This window comes from Myotis myotis, unplaced genomic scaffold, assembly GCF_014108235.1.
Source record: "Myotis myotis isolate mMyoMyo1 unplaced genomic scaffold, mMyoMyo1.p scaffold_m19_p_2, whole genome shotgun sequence".
Classification (NCBI taxonomy): domain Eukaryota; kingdom Metazoa; phylum Chordata; class Mammalia; order Chiroptera; family Vespertilionidae; genus Myotis; species Myotis myotis.
In genome coordinates, this window is record NW_023416324.1 from 111,019,805 (window position 1) to 111,037,822 (window position 18,018).

The 18,018-nt window shown below is 41.4% G+C and overlaps 1 protein-coding gene across 1 annotated transcript in view; it reads right to left on the bottom strand.

Annotated features, from left to right (window-relative positions):
• LOC118676412 (ceruloplasmin-like) overlaps positions 1-18,018 on the bottom strand; it is a 64,415-nt gene that overhangs the window by 16,634 nt on the left and 29,763 nt on the right. The window contains exons 14-16 of the mRNA XM_036350283.1: positions 15,305-15,433; positions 12,735-12,841; positions 10,900-11,101 (exon numbers count right to left, since the gene is read on the bottom strand). Coding sequence (XP_036206176.1) covers positions 10,900-11,101; positions 12,735-12,841; positions 15,305-15,433 — 438 coding nt within the window. The remainder of the gene's footprint in view (positions 1-10,899; positions 11,102-12,734; positions 12,842-15,304; positions 15,434-18,018) is intronic.

Here is an 18,018-nt window from a genome sequence, read left to right on the forward strand (position 1 = left end):
GGGGAGTTTTACCAAACATTCAAGGAAGAACTTAAACCTATCCTCCTCAGTTTACTACAAATAATTCAAGAGGAAGGAACACTTCCAAGCTCATTCTATGAAGCCAGCATCACCCTAATACCAAAACCAGGTAAAGACAACACAATGAAAGAGAATTACAGGCCAATATCCCTCAAGAACATAGATGCCAAAATCCTCAACAAAATCTTAGCAAATCGGATCCAGCAGTACATCAGAAAGATCATACACCAAGACCAAGTAGGATTTATCCCAGGGATGCAAGGATGGTACAATATCCACAAATCAATAAACGTGATACATCAGATAAACAAATTGAAAGAAAAAAACCACATGGTCATATCAATTGATGCAGAAAAAGCATTTGACAAAATGCAACACCCATTTTTGATAAAAACTCTCAGCAAGGTGGGAATTGAAGGATCATAACTCAACATAATAAAAGCCATATATGACAAACCCACAGCCAACATCATACTCAATGGACAAAAACTAACACAATTTCCCCTAAGAACAGGATGAAGACAGGGATGCCCACTCTCACCACTCCTGTTCGACATAGTACTGGAAGTATTAGCCATTGGAATTAGACAAGAAGAAGAAATAAAAGCAACCAAATTGGAAAGGAAGAAGCAAAACTGTCCTTATTTGTAGATGATATGATATTATACATATAAAACCCTAAAGACTCCATCAAAAAACTATTAGACTTAATAAGTGAATTTGACAATGCAGCAGGATACAAAATTAACGCCAAGAAATCTATGGCATTTCTATACACCAACAGTGAACTTACAGAAAGAGAGACTAAAAAAACAGTCCCATTTACCATCGCACCAAAAAAATTAAGATACCTAGGAATAAACTTAACTAAAGAGGTAAAAGACCTCTACTCAGAAAATTACAGGAGGTTGAAAAAAGAGATAGAGGAAGTCATAAACAGATGGAAGAACATACCATGTTCTTGGATTGGTAGAATCAACGTCATTAAAATGTCCATACCACCCAAAGCAATCTATAAATTCAATGCACTTCCCATTAAAATACCAATGGCATATTTCACAGACCTAGAACAAACTCTCCAAAAATTTATCTGGAATAAAAGAAGACCCCGAATAGCTGCAGCTATCCTGAGAAAGAAAAAAGTAGGTGGGATCTCAATACCAGATATCAAGCTGTCTTACAAACCCACCGTTCTCAAAACTGCCTGGTACTGGCACAAGAACAGACATATAGATCAATGGAATAGAATAGAGAGCCCAGAAATCGACCCGAACCAATATGCTCAATTAATATTTGACAAAGGAGGCAAGAACATACAATGGAGTCAAGATAGTCTCTTCAATAAATGGTGTTGGGAAAATTGGACAGATACATGCAAAAAAATGAAATTAGACTGCCAACTTACACCATACACAAAAATGAACTCAAAATGAATAAAGGACTTAAATGTACGACAGAAAACCATAAAAATACTAGAAGAATCCAAAGGCAACAAAATCTCAGACATATGCCGAAGCAATGTCCTCACTGATACAGCTCCTAGGGCATTGGAAACTAAAGAGAAAATAAACAAATGGGACTACATCAAAATAAAAAGCTTCTGCACAGCAAAAGAAACCATCAACAAAACAACAAGAAAGCCCACTGTGTGGGAAAACATATTTGCCAATGTTATCACCAATAAGGGTTTAATCTCCAACATTTATAGGGAACTCATACAACTTAAAAAAAGGAAGATAAGCAATCCAATCAAAAAATGGGAAAAGGACCTAAATAGACACTTTTCAAAAGAGGACATTCAGAAAGCCAAGAGACATATGAAAACATGCTCAAAGTCACTAATCATCTGAGAAATGCAAATCAAAACAATGATGAGGTACCATCTCACACCTGTCAGACTGGCTATCATCAATAAATCAACAAACTCCAAGTGCTGGAGAGGATGTGGAGAAAAAGGAACCCATGTGCACTGCTGGTGGGAATGCAGACTGGTGCAGCCACTGTGGAAGAAAGTATGGAGTTTCCTCAAAAAACTAAAAATGGAACTCCCATTTGACCCCTTGATCCCACTTCTAGGAATATATCCCAAGAAAACAGAAACACCAATCAGAAAGGATGTATGCACCCCTATGTTCATAGCAGCACAATTCACCATAGCTAAGATCTGGAAGCAGCCTAAGTGCCCATCAGTACATGAATGGATTAGAAAACAGTGGTACATCTACACGATGGAATACTATGCTGCTGCAAAGAAGAAGTAATTCTTGCCATTTGCAACAGCATGGATGGAACTGGAGAGCATTATGCTAAGTGAAATAAGCCAGTCAATGGATGAAAATTACCACATGATCTCACTCATTTATGGATAATAAAGACCATTATAAAGTTATGAACAAAAATAGATACAAAGGCAGAGCAGCCTTGAAAAGACTGTCAAACTACAGCGGGAAGGCCGGGGAGGGTTGGTGGGTAGGAGGGGACGGTAAGAGATCAACTGAAGGACTTGTATGCATGTATATCAGCATAACCAATGGACATAAGACACTGGGGTGTAGGGGAGGCCAGGAGAGTGTCGAGGGCGGAAAAAAAAGAGACATATGTAATACTCTTTGTAATACTTTAAGCAATAAAACAATTAAAAAAATGTGTTAACAATGTGATAAAGGAAAAAATAAAAAGTTACCTGGAGACAAACAAAGTTGAACACAAAACAACCTCAAATCTATGGGACACAGCAAAAGCAGTCCTGAGAGGAAAATTCAGAGCATTATAGGCCTACCTCAAAAAGCAAGACAAATATCAAGTAAATAATGCAATCCAACACCTAAAAGAATTATAAAAAGAACAACAAACAAAGCCCAGAGTAAGTAGAAGAAAATAAATAAGGTTAGAGCATAAATAAATGACACAGTCTAAAAAATGATACAAAAAATCAAAACCTGGCTCTTTGAAAAGATAAATAAGATTGATGAACCTTTAACCAGACTTATCAACAAAAAAAGAGAGAGGATCCAAATAAATAAAATCAGAAATGAGAGAGAAGGATTAACAACTGACATCACAGAAATACAAAAGGTTGTAAGAAAATATTAGGAACAACTATATGCCAACAAATTGGACAATCTGGGCATCCTATATAAGGGTAATATGCAAATCTTCCAAATGGTGGAACCACAGGTCACTATGATGTGAACTGACCACCAGGGGGCCGATGCTCAACACAGGAGCTGCTCCCTGGTGGTCAGTGTGCTCCCACAGGGGGAGTGCTGCTCAGCCACAAGCTGGGCTAATGGCTGGCGAGCTCAGTGGCCTGCCTCTGCGGCAGTGCTAAGGATGTCCAACTGATGGCTTAAGCCTGCTGCCTGCAAAAAGGCTCCCTGACTGCGAAAGGGCACAAGCTGGTCTGAGGGACTCCCCAGCCCAGTGCATGAATGTCATGCATGGGGCCTCTAGTAGTGTATACATTTATAGAAACATACCATCTTCCAAAACTGATTCAGGAGGAATCAGAAAGTCAGAATAAACCAATTACAACTAATGACATTGAAGTAGTAATTTAAAAAAACACCCAGCAAACAGAAGTCCTGGACCAGATGGCTTCATAGGCAAATTTTACCAAACATTTAAAGAACTAACACCTATCCTCAAACTATTTCTAAAAATTCAAGAGTAGGAAGAACTTCCAATCTCATTTTATGAGGCCCTAATTCCAAAACCAGACAAAGACACTACAAAAGAAATTTATTGGCCAATATCTATGATGCTAAAATCCTCAACAAAAGATTAATAAACCAAATCCAGCAATAAATTAAAAAGATCATACACCATGGCCACGTTGGATTTATACTGGGGATGCAAGGCTGGTACACTGTCCACATATCAATAAATGAGATATAACATATAAGCAAAATGAAGGGTGAAAAATCACATGATTATATCAGTAGATGCAGAAAAAGCATTTGATACCATCCAGCATCCATCCTATCTAATAAAAGAGAAACATGGTAATTGGCATACGACTGCTACCCTTCCCATTGGCTAATCAGGGCAATATGCTAATTAACTGTCAACCAAGATGGCGGCCGGCAGCCAGGCAGCTTGAAACTAACATGAGGCTTGCTTGCTTCAGTGACGGAGGACTCCAATGTTCCCCGCCTGCCGCTGCAGGCCTCTGAGCTGCAAGCAACTATGTAACAAACATAGAAGCTAAACTAAACCCCAGAAACCTGCCGGGCTTCAGCCAGCAGGATCGCAACATTGTAAGCAAAGGCCAGAAACCTACTTTCAGCAGCGGAGGCCTAAGAGCTGGAGCCAAGCCTCAAAGCTAAAGCTGGCCCAGAATAAAAAAAGAAAAAAAGAAAAAAAGGAGCGGTTGGGAGCTTCAGTCACCCCCAGCCTGAAAACAGCCCTCAGCTCCTCACTCAGACTGGCCAGGCACCCCAGTGGGGACCCCCACCCTGAAGGGGGTGTGGCCAGCTGCAAACAGCCATCATCCCCTCAGCCAGGCTGGCCAGCCACCCAGTGGGGACCCCCACCCTGATCCAGGACACCCTTCAGGGCAAACCAGCCGGCACCCACCCATGCACCAGGCCTCTACCCTATATAGTAAAAGGGTAATATGCCTCCCAGCACCGGGATCAGCGTGACGGGGCAGCGCCCAAACCCCCCCCCCCCCCCCCCCCCCCCGCCACGGGCCCTGCTCTGTGTGTGACGGGGAAGAGCCATAACCTCCCCATCGGCCCTGCCCTGAGTGTGAGAGTGGCGGCACCCCAACCCCCTGATCGGCCCTGCTCTGTGGGTGATAGAGGGCGGCGCCCCAACCTCCTGATGGGCCCTGCTCTGTGCGTGACAGGGGGCTGCGCCCCAACCCCCTGATGGGCCCTGCTCTGTGAGTGACAGGGGGAATGCCCCAACCCCTTGATTGGCCCTGCTCTGTGCATGACAGGGGGTGGCGCCACAACCTCCCCATCGACCCTACCTTGAGTGTGACAGGGGATGGTGCCCCAACCCCCCAATCGGCCCTACCCTGAGCGTGACTGAGGGTGGAATCACAACCTCCCGATTGCCCTGCTCTGTGTATGACAGGGCGCGGCGCCCCAACTCCCCAATCGGCCCTGCTCTGAGCCCGACCAGGGGCTGCACCTAGGGATTGAGCCTGCCCTCTGCCACCCGGGAGCAGGCCTAAGCCAGCAGGTCGTTATCTCCTGAGGGGTCCCAGACTGCGAGAGGGCACAGGCCGGGCTGAGGGGCCCCCCTCCCCCACGAGTGCACAAATTTTTGTGCACCGGGCCTCTAGTTTATTGATAAAAGGCCATATACGACAAACCCACAGCCAACACCATACTCAATGGGCAAAAACTAAAAGTGTTTTCCCTAAGAAGAGGAACAAGACAGGGATGTCTTGCTTTTACCACTCTTATTCAGCATAATTCTGGAAGTCCTAGCCACAGCAATCAGTCAAGAAGAAAAATAAAAGGCATCCAAATTGGAAAGGAGAAAATAAAACTGTCATTTTTAGCAGATGACATGATACTGTATATAGAAAAACAAAAGACTCCACCAACAAACTATTAGAATTGATAAATAAATTTGGTAAAGTATCCAGATACAAAATTAATATTCATAAATTGATGGCATTTTTATGTACCAATAATGAACTATCAGAAAGAGAAATTAAGAAAATCCCATTTACTATTGCAATAATATAAACAAGGCACTTAGGAATAAATTTAACCAAGGAGGCAAAAGACTGCACTTGGAAATTTATAGGCCACTAAATAAAGAAATTGAGGATTATACAAATAAGCAGAAGCATATATCATATTCATAGATAGGAAGAATTAGCATCATTAAAATGTCCATACTACCCAAAGCCATCTATAGATTCATTGCAATTCCTTTTAAAATACCAACTGCATATCTCACCCATCTAGAACAAATATTCCAAAAATTTATATGGAACCACAAAAGACCCTGAATAGCTCCAGCAATCTTGAGAAAGAAGAATAAAGTTGGAGGTATCACACTACCTGATATCAAACTATACTCCAAGGCCGTAGTACAAAAAACAGAATGGTAATGGCATAAGAACAGGCAGATCAATGGAACAGAATAGAGAGCCCAGTAATATATCTACACCTTTATGGTCAATTAGTATTTAAAAAAGGAGGCAAGAACATACAATGGGGGGAAGACAATGTCTTCAACAAATGGTGTTGGGCCTAGCCGGTGTGGTTCAGTGGTTGAGCATTGACCTATGATTCCTGCTCAGGGTATATGCCCAGGTTTCAGCTTGATCTCCAGTAAGGAGCATGAAGGAGGTAGCCAATTGATGATTCTCTCTTATCATTGATGTTTTTACCTCTTTCTCCCTTTCCTTTCCTCTCTCTGAAATCAATAAGAACATGTTTATTTTTATATTTTTGAAATATATTTTTATTGCTTTCAGAGAGGAAGGAAGAGAGAGAGATAGAAACATCAATGATGAGAGCGAATCATTGATCACCTGCCCCCTACTGGGATTTGAGCATGTGCCCTTGATGGAAATCAAGCCCAGGACCCTTTAGTCCACAGGCCCATGCTCTAGCCACTGAGCCAAACCAGCTAGGGCAGTCAGAACATATTTAAAAAAATAAATGGCGTTGGGAAAATTGAACAGATACATGCCAAAAATGAAACTAGATCACCAACTTACACCATACACATGAATAAATTCAAAATGGATAAAAGACTTAAATGTAATATGTGAAACCATAAAAATCATGGAAGACACCATAGGCAGTAAAATTTCAGACATCTCTCAGCAATACTTTTCCTGATATATCTCCTTGGGCAAGGGAAACAAAGGAAAAAATAAACAACTACGACTACATCAAACTAAAAATCTTTTGCACAGCAAAAGAAACCATCAACAAAATGAAAAAGGCAACCTACTGAATGGGAGAACATGTTTGTCAATGATACATCTGAAAAGGGGTTAATATCCAAAACATATAACATACTCATACAACTCAACATCAAGAAAATAAATAATCCAATTAAAAGTGGGTGAAGGATCTGAATAAGCAATTCTCCAAAAAGGACATACAGATGGACAATAGCCATGTGAAAAGATGTTCAATATCACTGTTCAGAGAAATGCAAGTTAAAACCACAATGAGATACCACCTCACACCTTTCAGAATGGCCATCATTAATAAATAAAAAAACAATAAGTGCTAGCAAAGATCTAGAGAAAAGGGAACCCTTGTGCACTGTTGATGGGAATGCAGATTGGTGCAACCGCTGCGGAAAACAGTATGGAATTTCCTCAAAAATTAAAAATGGAACTGTCTTTTGACCCAATGATTCCACTTCTGGGAATATATCTGAAGAAACTTGAAAGATTAACTTGAAAGAATATGTACACCCCTATATTTATTGCAGCATTATTTATAATAGCTAAGACTTGGAAATAGCCCAAGTGCCCATTGAAAGATGAGTGGATAAAAAATCTGTGATATATTTGCACAATAGAATACTACTCAGCCATAAAACAGAAGGAAATCTCACCTTTTGAGACAGCATGGACGGACCTGGAGAATATTACACTAAGTGAAATAAGCCAGTCAGAGAAAGACAAATATCATATATCTCACTTATATGTGGAATCTAATGAATAAAATAATTTAACAAACAAAATGGAAACAGAAACATAGATACATAGAACAGACTGACAGAGGGGAGGAGGGTTGAGGGAGTAGGTTCAAAAAAAGATGAAGGGATTAACTAAAAAAAATTTACCTATATAAAACACATAGACAGAGACAACAGTATGGTGATAGCCAGAGGGAAAGGGGTTGTGGGGAGGTGTAAGGGGGCAAAGAAGGGATAAATGGGGACAGAGAGATACTTTACTTTGGGCCATGGGCTCATGATACAGTATGCAGATGATGTTTTGTTGAGTTTTACACTTGAAACCTGTATGGTTTTGTTAATGAATGTCACCCCAATAAATTTTTAAAAAAGAAAGAAAGTATCATGGATGTTTTCAGAGGTCATGAGGATTTTGAAGCAAGCCTAAGGATTCAGTTAAACATGACTAAACATCCATTCATGGCTGTGTCTAATACTAATGAGGTTTTTTTTTTTGCTTGAGCAAATGAGGAATTGACTTTGCTTTAACACAGTGGTTCTCAACCTTCCTAATGCCGCAACCCTTTAATACAGTTCCTCATGTTGTGGTGACCCCCAACCATAAAATTATTTTCGTTCCTACTTCATAACTGTAATTTCGCTACTGTTATGAATCGTAATGTAAATATCTGATATGCAGGATGTATTTAGGCGACCCCTGTGAAAGGGTCGTTAGACCCCCAAAGGGGTCACGGCCCACAAGTTAAAAACCGCTGCTTTAACACAATTGGGTTGGATTAGAATATTTCATAACTAAAGATACTTAAATTGATGGATAGTTTAACATGTATTTAAAGTATATTTAAAATGATCACAAGAGGTTCTTAGAATATTAGGAGTGTGTGTTCCCATTTAACTGCCCTAAGTCAGACTTCCATGATCTGTCACTGGTAACACTGAAATGCCATCTGCCTGAGGTCCTAGGTCTTGGTCTCTCTCCCTCTCTACTCCTCTATGTATGTATGGTTTTCAAAGGGTAATAAGAAGAAAATATTAAAATGTTCTTTTTCAACTTTCTATTTTGTGTTCATTTTTTGAAATGTATAAAATGCATTAATAGAAAGATATAATCTATAAACATATATTAATGTAGGCAGGGTTCTAACACTTTTAGCTGGTGGAGAGATGTAATAGAAAAAACAAGGAGACTGCTTTAGGCCAGTGCTTCTCAAACTTTAATGGGCATCTGCTCTGGGAATCTTGTTAAAATGCTGATCTAGCAGAAAAACAAACAAACAAAACAAAACAAAACACAGAAAATAGCATGATGATTGCCAGAAAGGGGGTTGGAGGTGGTAGAAAAGAGTAAAGGGGGGATGAATGGTGATGAAAGGAGGTTGACTTGGGGTGGTGAACACAATAAAATATACAGATGATGCATTGTAGGATTGTACACCTGAAACCTATATAATCCTATTAATCAATGTCACTCCAATAAATTCAATAAACATTTTTAAACTGCAGATTATGATGTACTAGGTCTGTGAAGCCTAAAATTCTGCATTTCTAATGAACTTTCAAGTGACATTGCTGCTGCTGATCCATGGACCACACTTGCAGCACAAGTGCTTAGTTGATTGCCAGAGCTGCTCCTGAAATATGCATTTATTCCTATTGTTCCCTAGCTCAGTGCACCTGGTGCCTTTAGCACAATGGTTCTCAACAGAACTTTGTCCTCAAGGAGACCTTTGGCAATGCTTAGAGACATTTTTAGCGCCTTCCCCATCACAACTTGGGGGAAGGCACTACTGGCATCTATAAGATGGAGGCCAGGGATGCTGCTAAACGTCCTACAATGCACAGGTCAGACTCACACAACAAAAAGTTATCTGGCCCAAATGCCAATAGAGGCAAGCTTGAGAAGCCCTGGTTTAGATCAAGTCTACATTCTTAACAAAGTATTCAAGGTCTTCCACAATTCTGTTGGCTTTTTCTTTCCAGGTGCTGTGTGACTTAGCTCACATTCCTCTCATTTTCTACTAGACAGATTCTTATGCATCCTTAAATACTCAATGTCTTCTCCCTTCATGAAACCTTTTTGACCTTCAAATAGGGAATGTAAAAGACAGCCCTGTGTTTCTGTTTCATTTGCAACATTCCCCAAGTCAGCCTTGAATTGTAGCAATGCACAATCTGCAGCCCCCACACTGTGAACAGCTGGATAGAAGATGGCCCAGCTGGGTCTGTGTATCTCATTAGGGCCTAGTAAGATGATAATTAGAATGGATGTAGTCCTTAAATTAATTTTAAGTTTACATATATTTCTTGTGGGGGAAAAACTAAGATATTGGAAATGATCATATTTGGGTTTGCCTTAGTTAAGGTTCCCTTACCTAGTCATCTTCTTGAGCTTCCTAAAGATTAGATTAAGATTGTGATTGAGATTGTTTATGTGTTTTCTAGTTGAATAATTGTCTTATTGCTGTGATTCTAGATGGGGAAAGTCATAAACAGAAGGAGCCTTTTTATAATCAACCTATAAGAGAATTTTGATTGACAAGCATGGGGATTTTAAAAGCTCTGCCTATGAAGGTCATTTGGTGATGGTGGTGGGGAGGAGTGTGTGGGGCCAGGTGCTCTCTGGTTTGTCTCAAACCCCAACTGTCCCTATGTTTACCCAGGTGAAATGTTTGGAAAAGTGTTTAGTAAGGCCCTCCAGAAGTGGCAGCTGATAGTCCTGGTTTTCCGTTGTCTGCACGGCTTAAGAATTTGCCACAATACTAAGATAGTGGTGTACAGCTGAGACCAGATCCAGCCCATTCATTGCATTTTTCTATGGCCTATGAGCAAATAGTGGTTTTTAAATATTTAAATAGTTAAAAAAATATTTAAAAAGGCAAATATTTCCTGACATGTGAAAATTATATGAACTATAAATTTCAGTGTTTATAAATAAAGTTGTGTTGGCTCACAGACACTTCTATTTGTTTGCCTCTTGTCTATGGGGGCTTTTGTGCTACAAGAACAGAGAGGAAGATAGCTTATGGCAGAGATGGAATGTTGCCTCTGTCCCTGCAGCCACCTCCAGCCCAAATTCTTTACTATCTGGCCATTTATGGGAAAAGTTTGTCATGTGATATATACCCAACTGTATGTATGTATGTTTTCTAAACTGTGCTGAGCTTGACAAATTTGAACCTCATCTTTTTGTTTGTGGAAAATACCCTGTAGGCTACAGTTGGGGTGTCAGTTAGTGGGCATTACCATGCATTTGGTTGCTCAAGTCAAAATCCTCATCATTCCGGTCTACTTGGTTCGGTTCTAGAGAATAAGTGTTGATATTTTCGTCCAAGTACCAGGATTCATTCTCATTAAAAATCATGAAGTGGAGAACACGGTGAACTATGTCGGCTTTGGTGTTTTTGCGACATACTATCAAAGGGCCTACCAGCCCGCTGTTAAGATCCTGAAGAAACAAAGCAAGATTATTAACCAGGCCCACAACTAAAAATTTCCCCCAATCAATAAAAAGAATGGAATAAAGTTTTGGCTTTAGTGAGATCAGATCCTGAGGGTTTTTTGTTTGTTTGTTTTGCAGATCCTGAGTTTTTAATTATTAGGATTCTAAGTCTAAAAGTAAGGAACAAAACATGCTAAATCTTTGATTAAAGAAAAATTGTCATCTCATTCATTGGAGTTCAAGTTTAAAGAGAACAACAAACTCCTGGAAGGGATTTTAGACACATTCCTCAATGGATTTAGTTCTATTTTTGAAAATGTAATTAAAGAACAGAACTTTGGTTTTAATTAGAATTCCCTGGCATTGGAGTTAGTTGGCAGAGATTCTAAAGGTCTCAGATCCTTTCTCCTGTGATGCCTCTGTTCCCACAGCACCTCCAGCCAGGAGCCTTAGTTTGTTTATATTAATTTTGTTTTGGGGTTGAATGTCTGAGTAGATTTTTGTTCCAGCTACAAAGTGGTCCAAATAACTAAAAGTTCAAAGAGAAAACTCTTTTTTTTAAAAAATGCAAATAAACTAAAACTTCAGAGTTGAGGGTTTTAAAAAATATGTAATCCTATATAATAAAGCGGTAATATGCAAATTGACCATCACACCTTCGCACAAGAAGACTGCCCCCATATGGTCAAAGATGGCCACCATATGATGGCTGGCAGGGGAGGGCAGTTGTGGGTGATCAGGTCAGCAGGGGAGGGCAGTTAGGGGTAACTGGGCCTGCAGGGGAGGGAGGGAAGTTGGAGGGGGGACCAGGCCTGCAGGGGAGGGCAGTTGGCAGTGACTGGGCCAGCAGGGGAGGGAAGTTGTGGGGGAGAAGGCCTGCAGGGGGGGACAGTTGGGGGCAACCAGGCCTGCAGGGAGGGCAGTTGTGGGGGACAAGGCCTGCAGGGGAGGGCAGTTGGGGGAGACCAGGCTGGCAGGGGAGGGCAGTTGGGGGTCATCAGGCTGGCAAGGGAGGGCAGTTAGGGGGCAATCAGGCTGGCAGGGGAGCAGTTAGGCATTGATCAGGCTGGAGGGGAGTGGTTAGGGTGATCAGGCTGGCAGGCAGAAGCGGTTGGGGCAATCAGGCAGGCAGGCAGGTGAGCTGTTGGGAGCCAGCAGTCCCTGATTGTGAGAGGGATGTCCGACTGCCAGTTTAGGGATTGGGCCTAAACTGGCAGTGGGACATCCCCCAGGGGTCCCAGATTGGAGACAGTCTAGGCTGGGCTAAGGGGCACCCCCCCCCCATGCACGAATTTCATGCACTGGGCCTCTAGTATGTATATATTTACTTCTATTAATTATAGAATTTTCAGACTCCGTACTTTGTTTTCTGTTACTCAGATCTGACTCAATGAAACAAAGAGGATGTTATAGTGACATTTTGAAAAATGTCCTAAATATAGGTAATCATAATGCAATAATTTATTCTTGAAAGATGCAAGCCTGTGTAGGATTAAAAGCTGAGCAATATTTAGGTTACTTAATATAAACTTTACATAGAACTAAGATTTTTAAAAATAAAAAAATAAACTCATTCTTCCTTCCATTATAATTTCTAGGAGGAGATAGAATAAAAACTGAGATTTGATTCAAACTTTACCTTAACCAGGTTCACAGTGGAATAGTAAAACCAAGGTATGCATTCAAAGTCCTTTGAGGTAGGACCAGTTCTTTCAGGAATCTGCCAAATGTATGTTCGGATCTTTCCTAAAATAGGCAAATACAATGTATTAATATAGAATCTTTTAAACCATACTTCTGTATGGAGAACCAGATAATGAGAAGATACTATAGCTATGCAAATAATTGGCAACAGAGTCCTCGTTTTGTTTTGTTTTTCCCCCACTCTAGATCTACTGCTCCTAGCTTTGTGATTTTAGACAATGTGTTTATATTTCTGAGTTTCTGTTTCCACATGCACATAAGACAGGAATTTAGAAATTAGACGAGATGATGCAAATGAAGCCCTTGATGTTGCATTACCTGGGCCATTGGGCAAGTTCAATGTCATTATGATGTTGGTTATTATGTAGTCAGGGTAATTGGAACAAAACCTTACAGCGATTCTGCCATTGAAAAATGTCAGTTATTAAATATCTAATTCATTCATTCAACAAACATTTATTGTTGTGGTAATAACTCAGGCATTAGAATATGACAGACTTGTTTTGAATCCCAGCTCTGAACTTTCCAATTTGTGGATTACGTAGACATCCTTTCTACCCAGAACTATTTGAATGATCCCTGCAGAATGATCCCTGTTGACTCTTGCAGGAAAGTTCTTTTGATGCCCCACTCTTACCCCTTGCTGTATAATCCTCCACCTCCCACTTCTAGAGTATTAAATTAATTTTCCTAAGTACCTGTGACATAGTTTTCATCCTCCACTAACCAACCTTATCCCCAGTCTCCCTACTTCCAAGTCTTTAACTATCTACTTACTTTTTACCCTGCCCTTCCAGCACACCACATTTTGCCTGGGGCACAGCAAATACTCAGAAGTGTCTGTGGAATACAGGGAATGTGATCCTTTCCTGATTAATCAGTACATAGTGCTGACTTGCAAACACCCTTGATAGGCAATTTACATTGTAATATAAGACTGTTTTTAAAATCAAAAGAAAATATTTCAACCACCGTCAAGTGGTTCTTTCCTTGATGCCCTTAATTTCTAGAATTTCTTGTTTTTGTGGGGAACTATGGGGGACATCCTGGATACCCCTCTTAGATCCCTCTTTAACAACAAAGGACTGGCTCCACTGGCTGTAAACCCTTCTTGCCAAAACCTGCATCCAATGACTGCTGCAGGGGAGGCAGAATAGAAAGAAGTTTGGGGAAAATTCTGATAAGTGGAGTGAGAAAGTATGAGCCAACATCACAGGCCAATAAACCACTAGGTCCTCTCACCTCCTTTTATGATCAAAGAGAACTAGCTCATGGCAGGAAACCCCTGTGGTGGTCACAGAAGTCAACAACAACAGGACTGGCTAAAACCAGATCATTCCAAGAAAAAAATGACCAGATACTGATCCAAAGCTCATTACACCATCATTGTAATGGAAATTCACCACAAATAGAAGGGGGCCAAGAGGGTGAACGGCCATGACACTTCTGGAAAGGACCATATTAGGAACAAGACATCCCCCACAGCAAGAAGACAGAGTCAGAATTTAGCACCACAAAGTTCAGAAATAACCTACCCTTGGAAACACATAAAATCCCAAGAAGTGACTTACTCACTGCACAACTCACTTGCGAGTTGCCCCGGGTCACTCAGACTCTTGCTTCTTTCACAACGGTGCCTGTGTCCTGGCCCCCCTCTTTGTCTCTACCTGAATAAAACTTACTTTCATTCTCACTCTAAATCATTCTTGAAATCTTTCCTCAGGAGCCTGGAGGTTGCCTCACACTGGAAATGTTCCAGGCCATGCTGGTGCAGGGCCAGGCCCTGGCATGGAACCGGTTTGGTGACACAGGGACATACAGGGCCAACTCTCTCACCCCAGCCCAGGACAGTTGGGGCCACCCTCTCTTCAGAACTTCTTGCATGGTTGGCTGTGACTTCTATTGAGGCTGCTTCTCTGTTCAACCTCTCGCCCCTGATCAATTCTGCTTCCTTCTCTTTCTCTCCACTGTCATTGATCCCAAGAGCACTACCTGCACACAAATCTTCATTTCAGAGTCAGCTTCCTAAGCATATGGTAAAAACTTTTCATTTTCTTCTAAGTTGAGAAAGTGAATGGCATGCTCTAAAGTGGTGATGCCTTAGAAATATTAATACAAGAGGTTCATCACTTCCTCTTAGCAGCTCAACTCTATCCCTGCCCCTTCCTCACATACTACATCTTGTACTCAACTCCTACTTTAGCATTTGAGTTGGAGAGATTGAATATAAGAATACTTGGCAGCTGGATAGGTGGAGAGGTGGGAGGGAGGTAGCTCTAGAGGAGAAATTGTATACACTGGAAAGTTTTGCTTATGGTGCTTCCTCCTGGAAGCAAACTCAATTTGCAAAAGGAACTCCTCTCCCAAGCTCTTCAGACCCTTCTTACTAGTCCAGTGATCTTTCTCATCTGGAACTACACCCATATTTAAGAAGGAACATTAGTCCCATAGACCTGTATAAAAGCTTTTTTTTTTTTTTTTTTTTTCTCCTCCTAAAGCAGTTACCTGGCTGTGTTGGAACAACAGCGAAATTCTGTGTTTTTACTCCATGAGCATAAATAGAATATTGCCTTGAGGCTTTATTTTTAAAGATAATCCGGACTTTTTCACCAGGAGTGGCAAATATTAAAGGACCTAGGAAATATAAGAAGAAAAATGTGTAAATAATCTTTACTTATTTTGAATTATGAGTCATCTGTCCTCAAGTATTTACAGAGTAACTTATTCTTATCCTTTTCCTTAACATGTGCCAAATAAAACACAAACACATTTATCAAGTGGATCATTGCTGATTTATAAAACATGATTTTTGCCTGGAAAATTTTAGTCATCTAGAATTTTTATAAGCTTCATCTCTAGAAAACCTACTTTGATGAGCATCAGTTAATGCACAGAAAAGCACACAATTTAGAAATGGAGCACTTTACTTTCTTTCTTGACCCAACATCATTATTTAAGCCTTTAATTCTTTTCCCCCTTCACCCTAGTGGAAAATTGGAAGGAGCTACAAGGCCTTTTTATGACCCAGGGTAATATTCTCTCTGATAGACCAAAGACCCCTTAATTTTACTCTTTCTCTCTTTCATCCCAGGCCAAGAGCTGAAGGTATAACATTTGCTATAAATCTTCTTTCTATTTGAAAGCAGATTGAATTGGTGGCTCTAAAAATTCTGAAACAGAGATGATTTTGAGATGAACTAAACAGTAAGAACTCTCTTCAAACTTGTGCTATAATTACTAAAATCAGAGCCCTGAAGAGACCTGGTGAACACTGACTAAAGCTAAAGTCAACACCTTTTTGATGCCCGTGTAATTCTACCTTCCCAAATGCTGTGCTTGTTTTTCCTTTTATATAAAGTGTTTTATTTTTTGTTGTATAAATGATAATGGGATCTAGAGAGTCATATTGTATTATTTATCTTGTTGCATTTGGCCAGAATCCTAGAGAAAACAAACATCCAGCTGTTACTAAAGATAGGGAACCACCTACCAGCAGAGGGTACTAGATAGCACAGACCTCCCTGTCTCCCTCCCTCAAAAAGGGGCAAGCTCAAAAGTCCAGAACAATAACCATTCCCTTCATCAGCATGTAAATCCATCTTCTCAGGATCCCATGCCAAAAATGCCCTTTGATAGATACATAGATAGCAGGCACCAAACAAGATTGGGCATATGGAAATACCATGTGACTTCTGGAAATACTAGGCAACATATGGAAAAGTCATTTTACATATGAAGTCATCATATGACGTATGGAAATGCCACGTGAAGCCTAAACAATGACATGTGACTTATGAAAATGTTAAATGTGAGTGCTCAGTGGTGTAGGTTTCCTAGCTGATCTGTCAAGGTTGGAAGAAAGGGCTATAATTTTCCTCACTCTTGGACAGAGATGAAATTGAGTCGGAACACCTAAGTGTTTAAATTAAAAGCAAATTTAAGCAAAGAAGTCCCCCTGCTCACTATAGACAAATTTCTGGGCTTCATTTTAATTTCAATGCAATTATCTCTACATGCTACATCTAACGTCCCTCCCAGATCCATAATTCTTGAATTCTGAGTACAAGAAGCCAAGTAATGTGAAACTGACCATATTAATTTTCTGCAGTCTCTTTACTTTCCTTTAAACAATACTTAAACCACTCTTTTTTCCAGTAGAACAAATTAGAGTTAGCATTATAGGCATTTTTCTCTGACAAGATGGGATTTGACAGTATTCCCAATGTGTGCAACAATCTCTAGTGGCTTAGGACAAGAAGCAAACACCCAGAGAGGTCCAAAATGGCGACCAGCAGGAAGGTAGGGAGGGAGAGAGTGTGAGAGCACAAGGAAGTGATAGAGGAGTGTGTGGACGTATGTGGTGTGTGTGTATGAGCTAGGGACAGTTAGATTCTGCAGGTCTTCTAAGGGGCTGCTAAACCGGGCAGTCTTAGGCAGCGGAGTCCCGCTCCCTGCGCGGACACTCCTGGGCAGCGAGCACAGGCATGGCGACCTCGCCAACTCGGGAAACAGAGCTGCTTGAGACTGGGATTCTGGCCTCAGCACCACCCAGTCTGATCTCGGACGCATAACCAGGACCCTGCAGCCACTGAGGACAGAGACCTGTGACCACAGCTACAGACCTGAGGACACCAAAAGTTCAGAAATCCCCGCGGCAGATCTGTGAGTAACAGAGCCCATCCCCCCTTCCCGCAGGCTTGCTGGCAGCGCCAGAGTAACTAACTGATAGACCCACCCCTTGCCTGGGCCTCAGCGCACCAGGAACTTTAGCCTGAAAGTGCGCGAGCACCTTGGAACTGATCCCGCCTAGGGCCGGCTTCGGAGCCCTGGGCTGGGAGCAATCACGTGAACACCGGGAATTTGTCCCGCGTGGCACAGGCCCAGGGACCCCGATTCTCTGGGCAGGAGGCAGTACCAAGCACCAGTGACTTGACTGTGTTTCTTTTCACCTGCGCCTGAGATCCTGATTTCCTGTGCATTCATACTAAGAGCCAGTGACTCCAATTCCTGGTGCAAGGGCACACAGGGACCCTGATTCTCAAGGCAAGGTCGCACGAAGCAACAGAGACTCTGATACTGGATTCTGGGGAACTCTGACTCCTGGCACACACTAGGGGGCTCTGGTTTTCAACACGCTTCAGGGGGGTCTCTGTTTCAGCACAGTGCAGGCAGGGTCCCTGGTTCTAAGGGCGCATACGAGGCCACATTGAACGCTGACA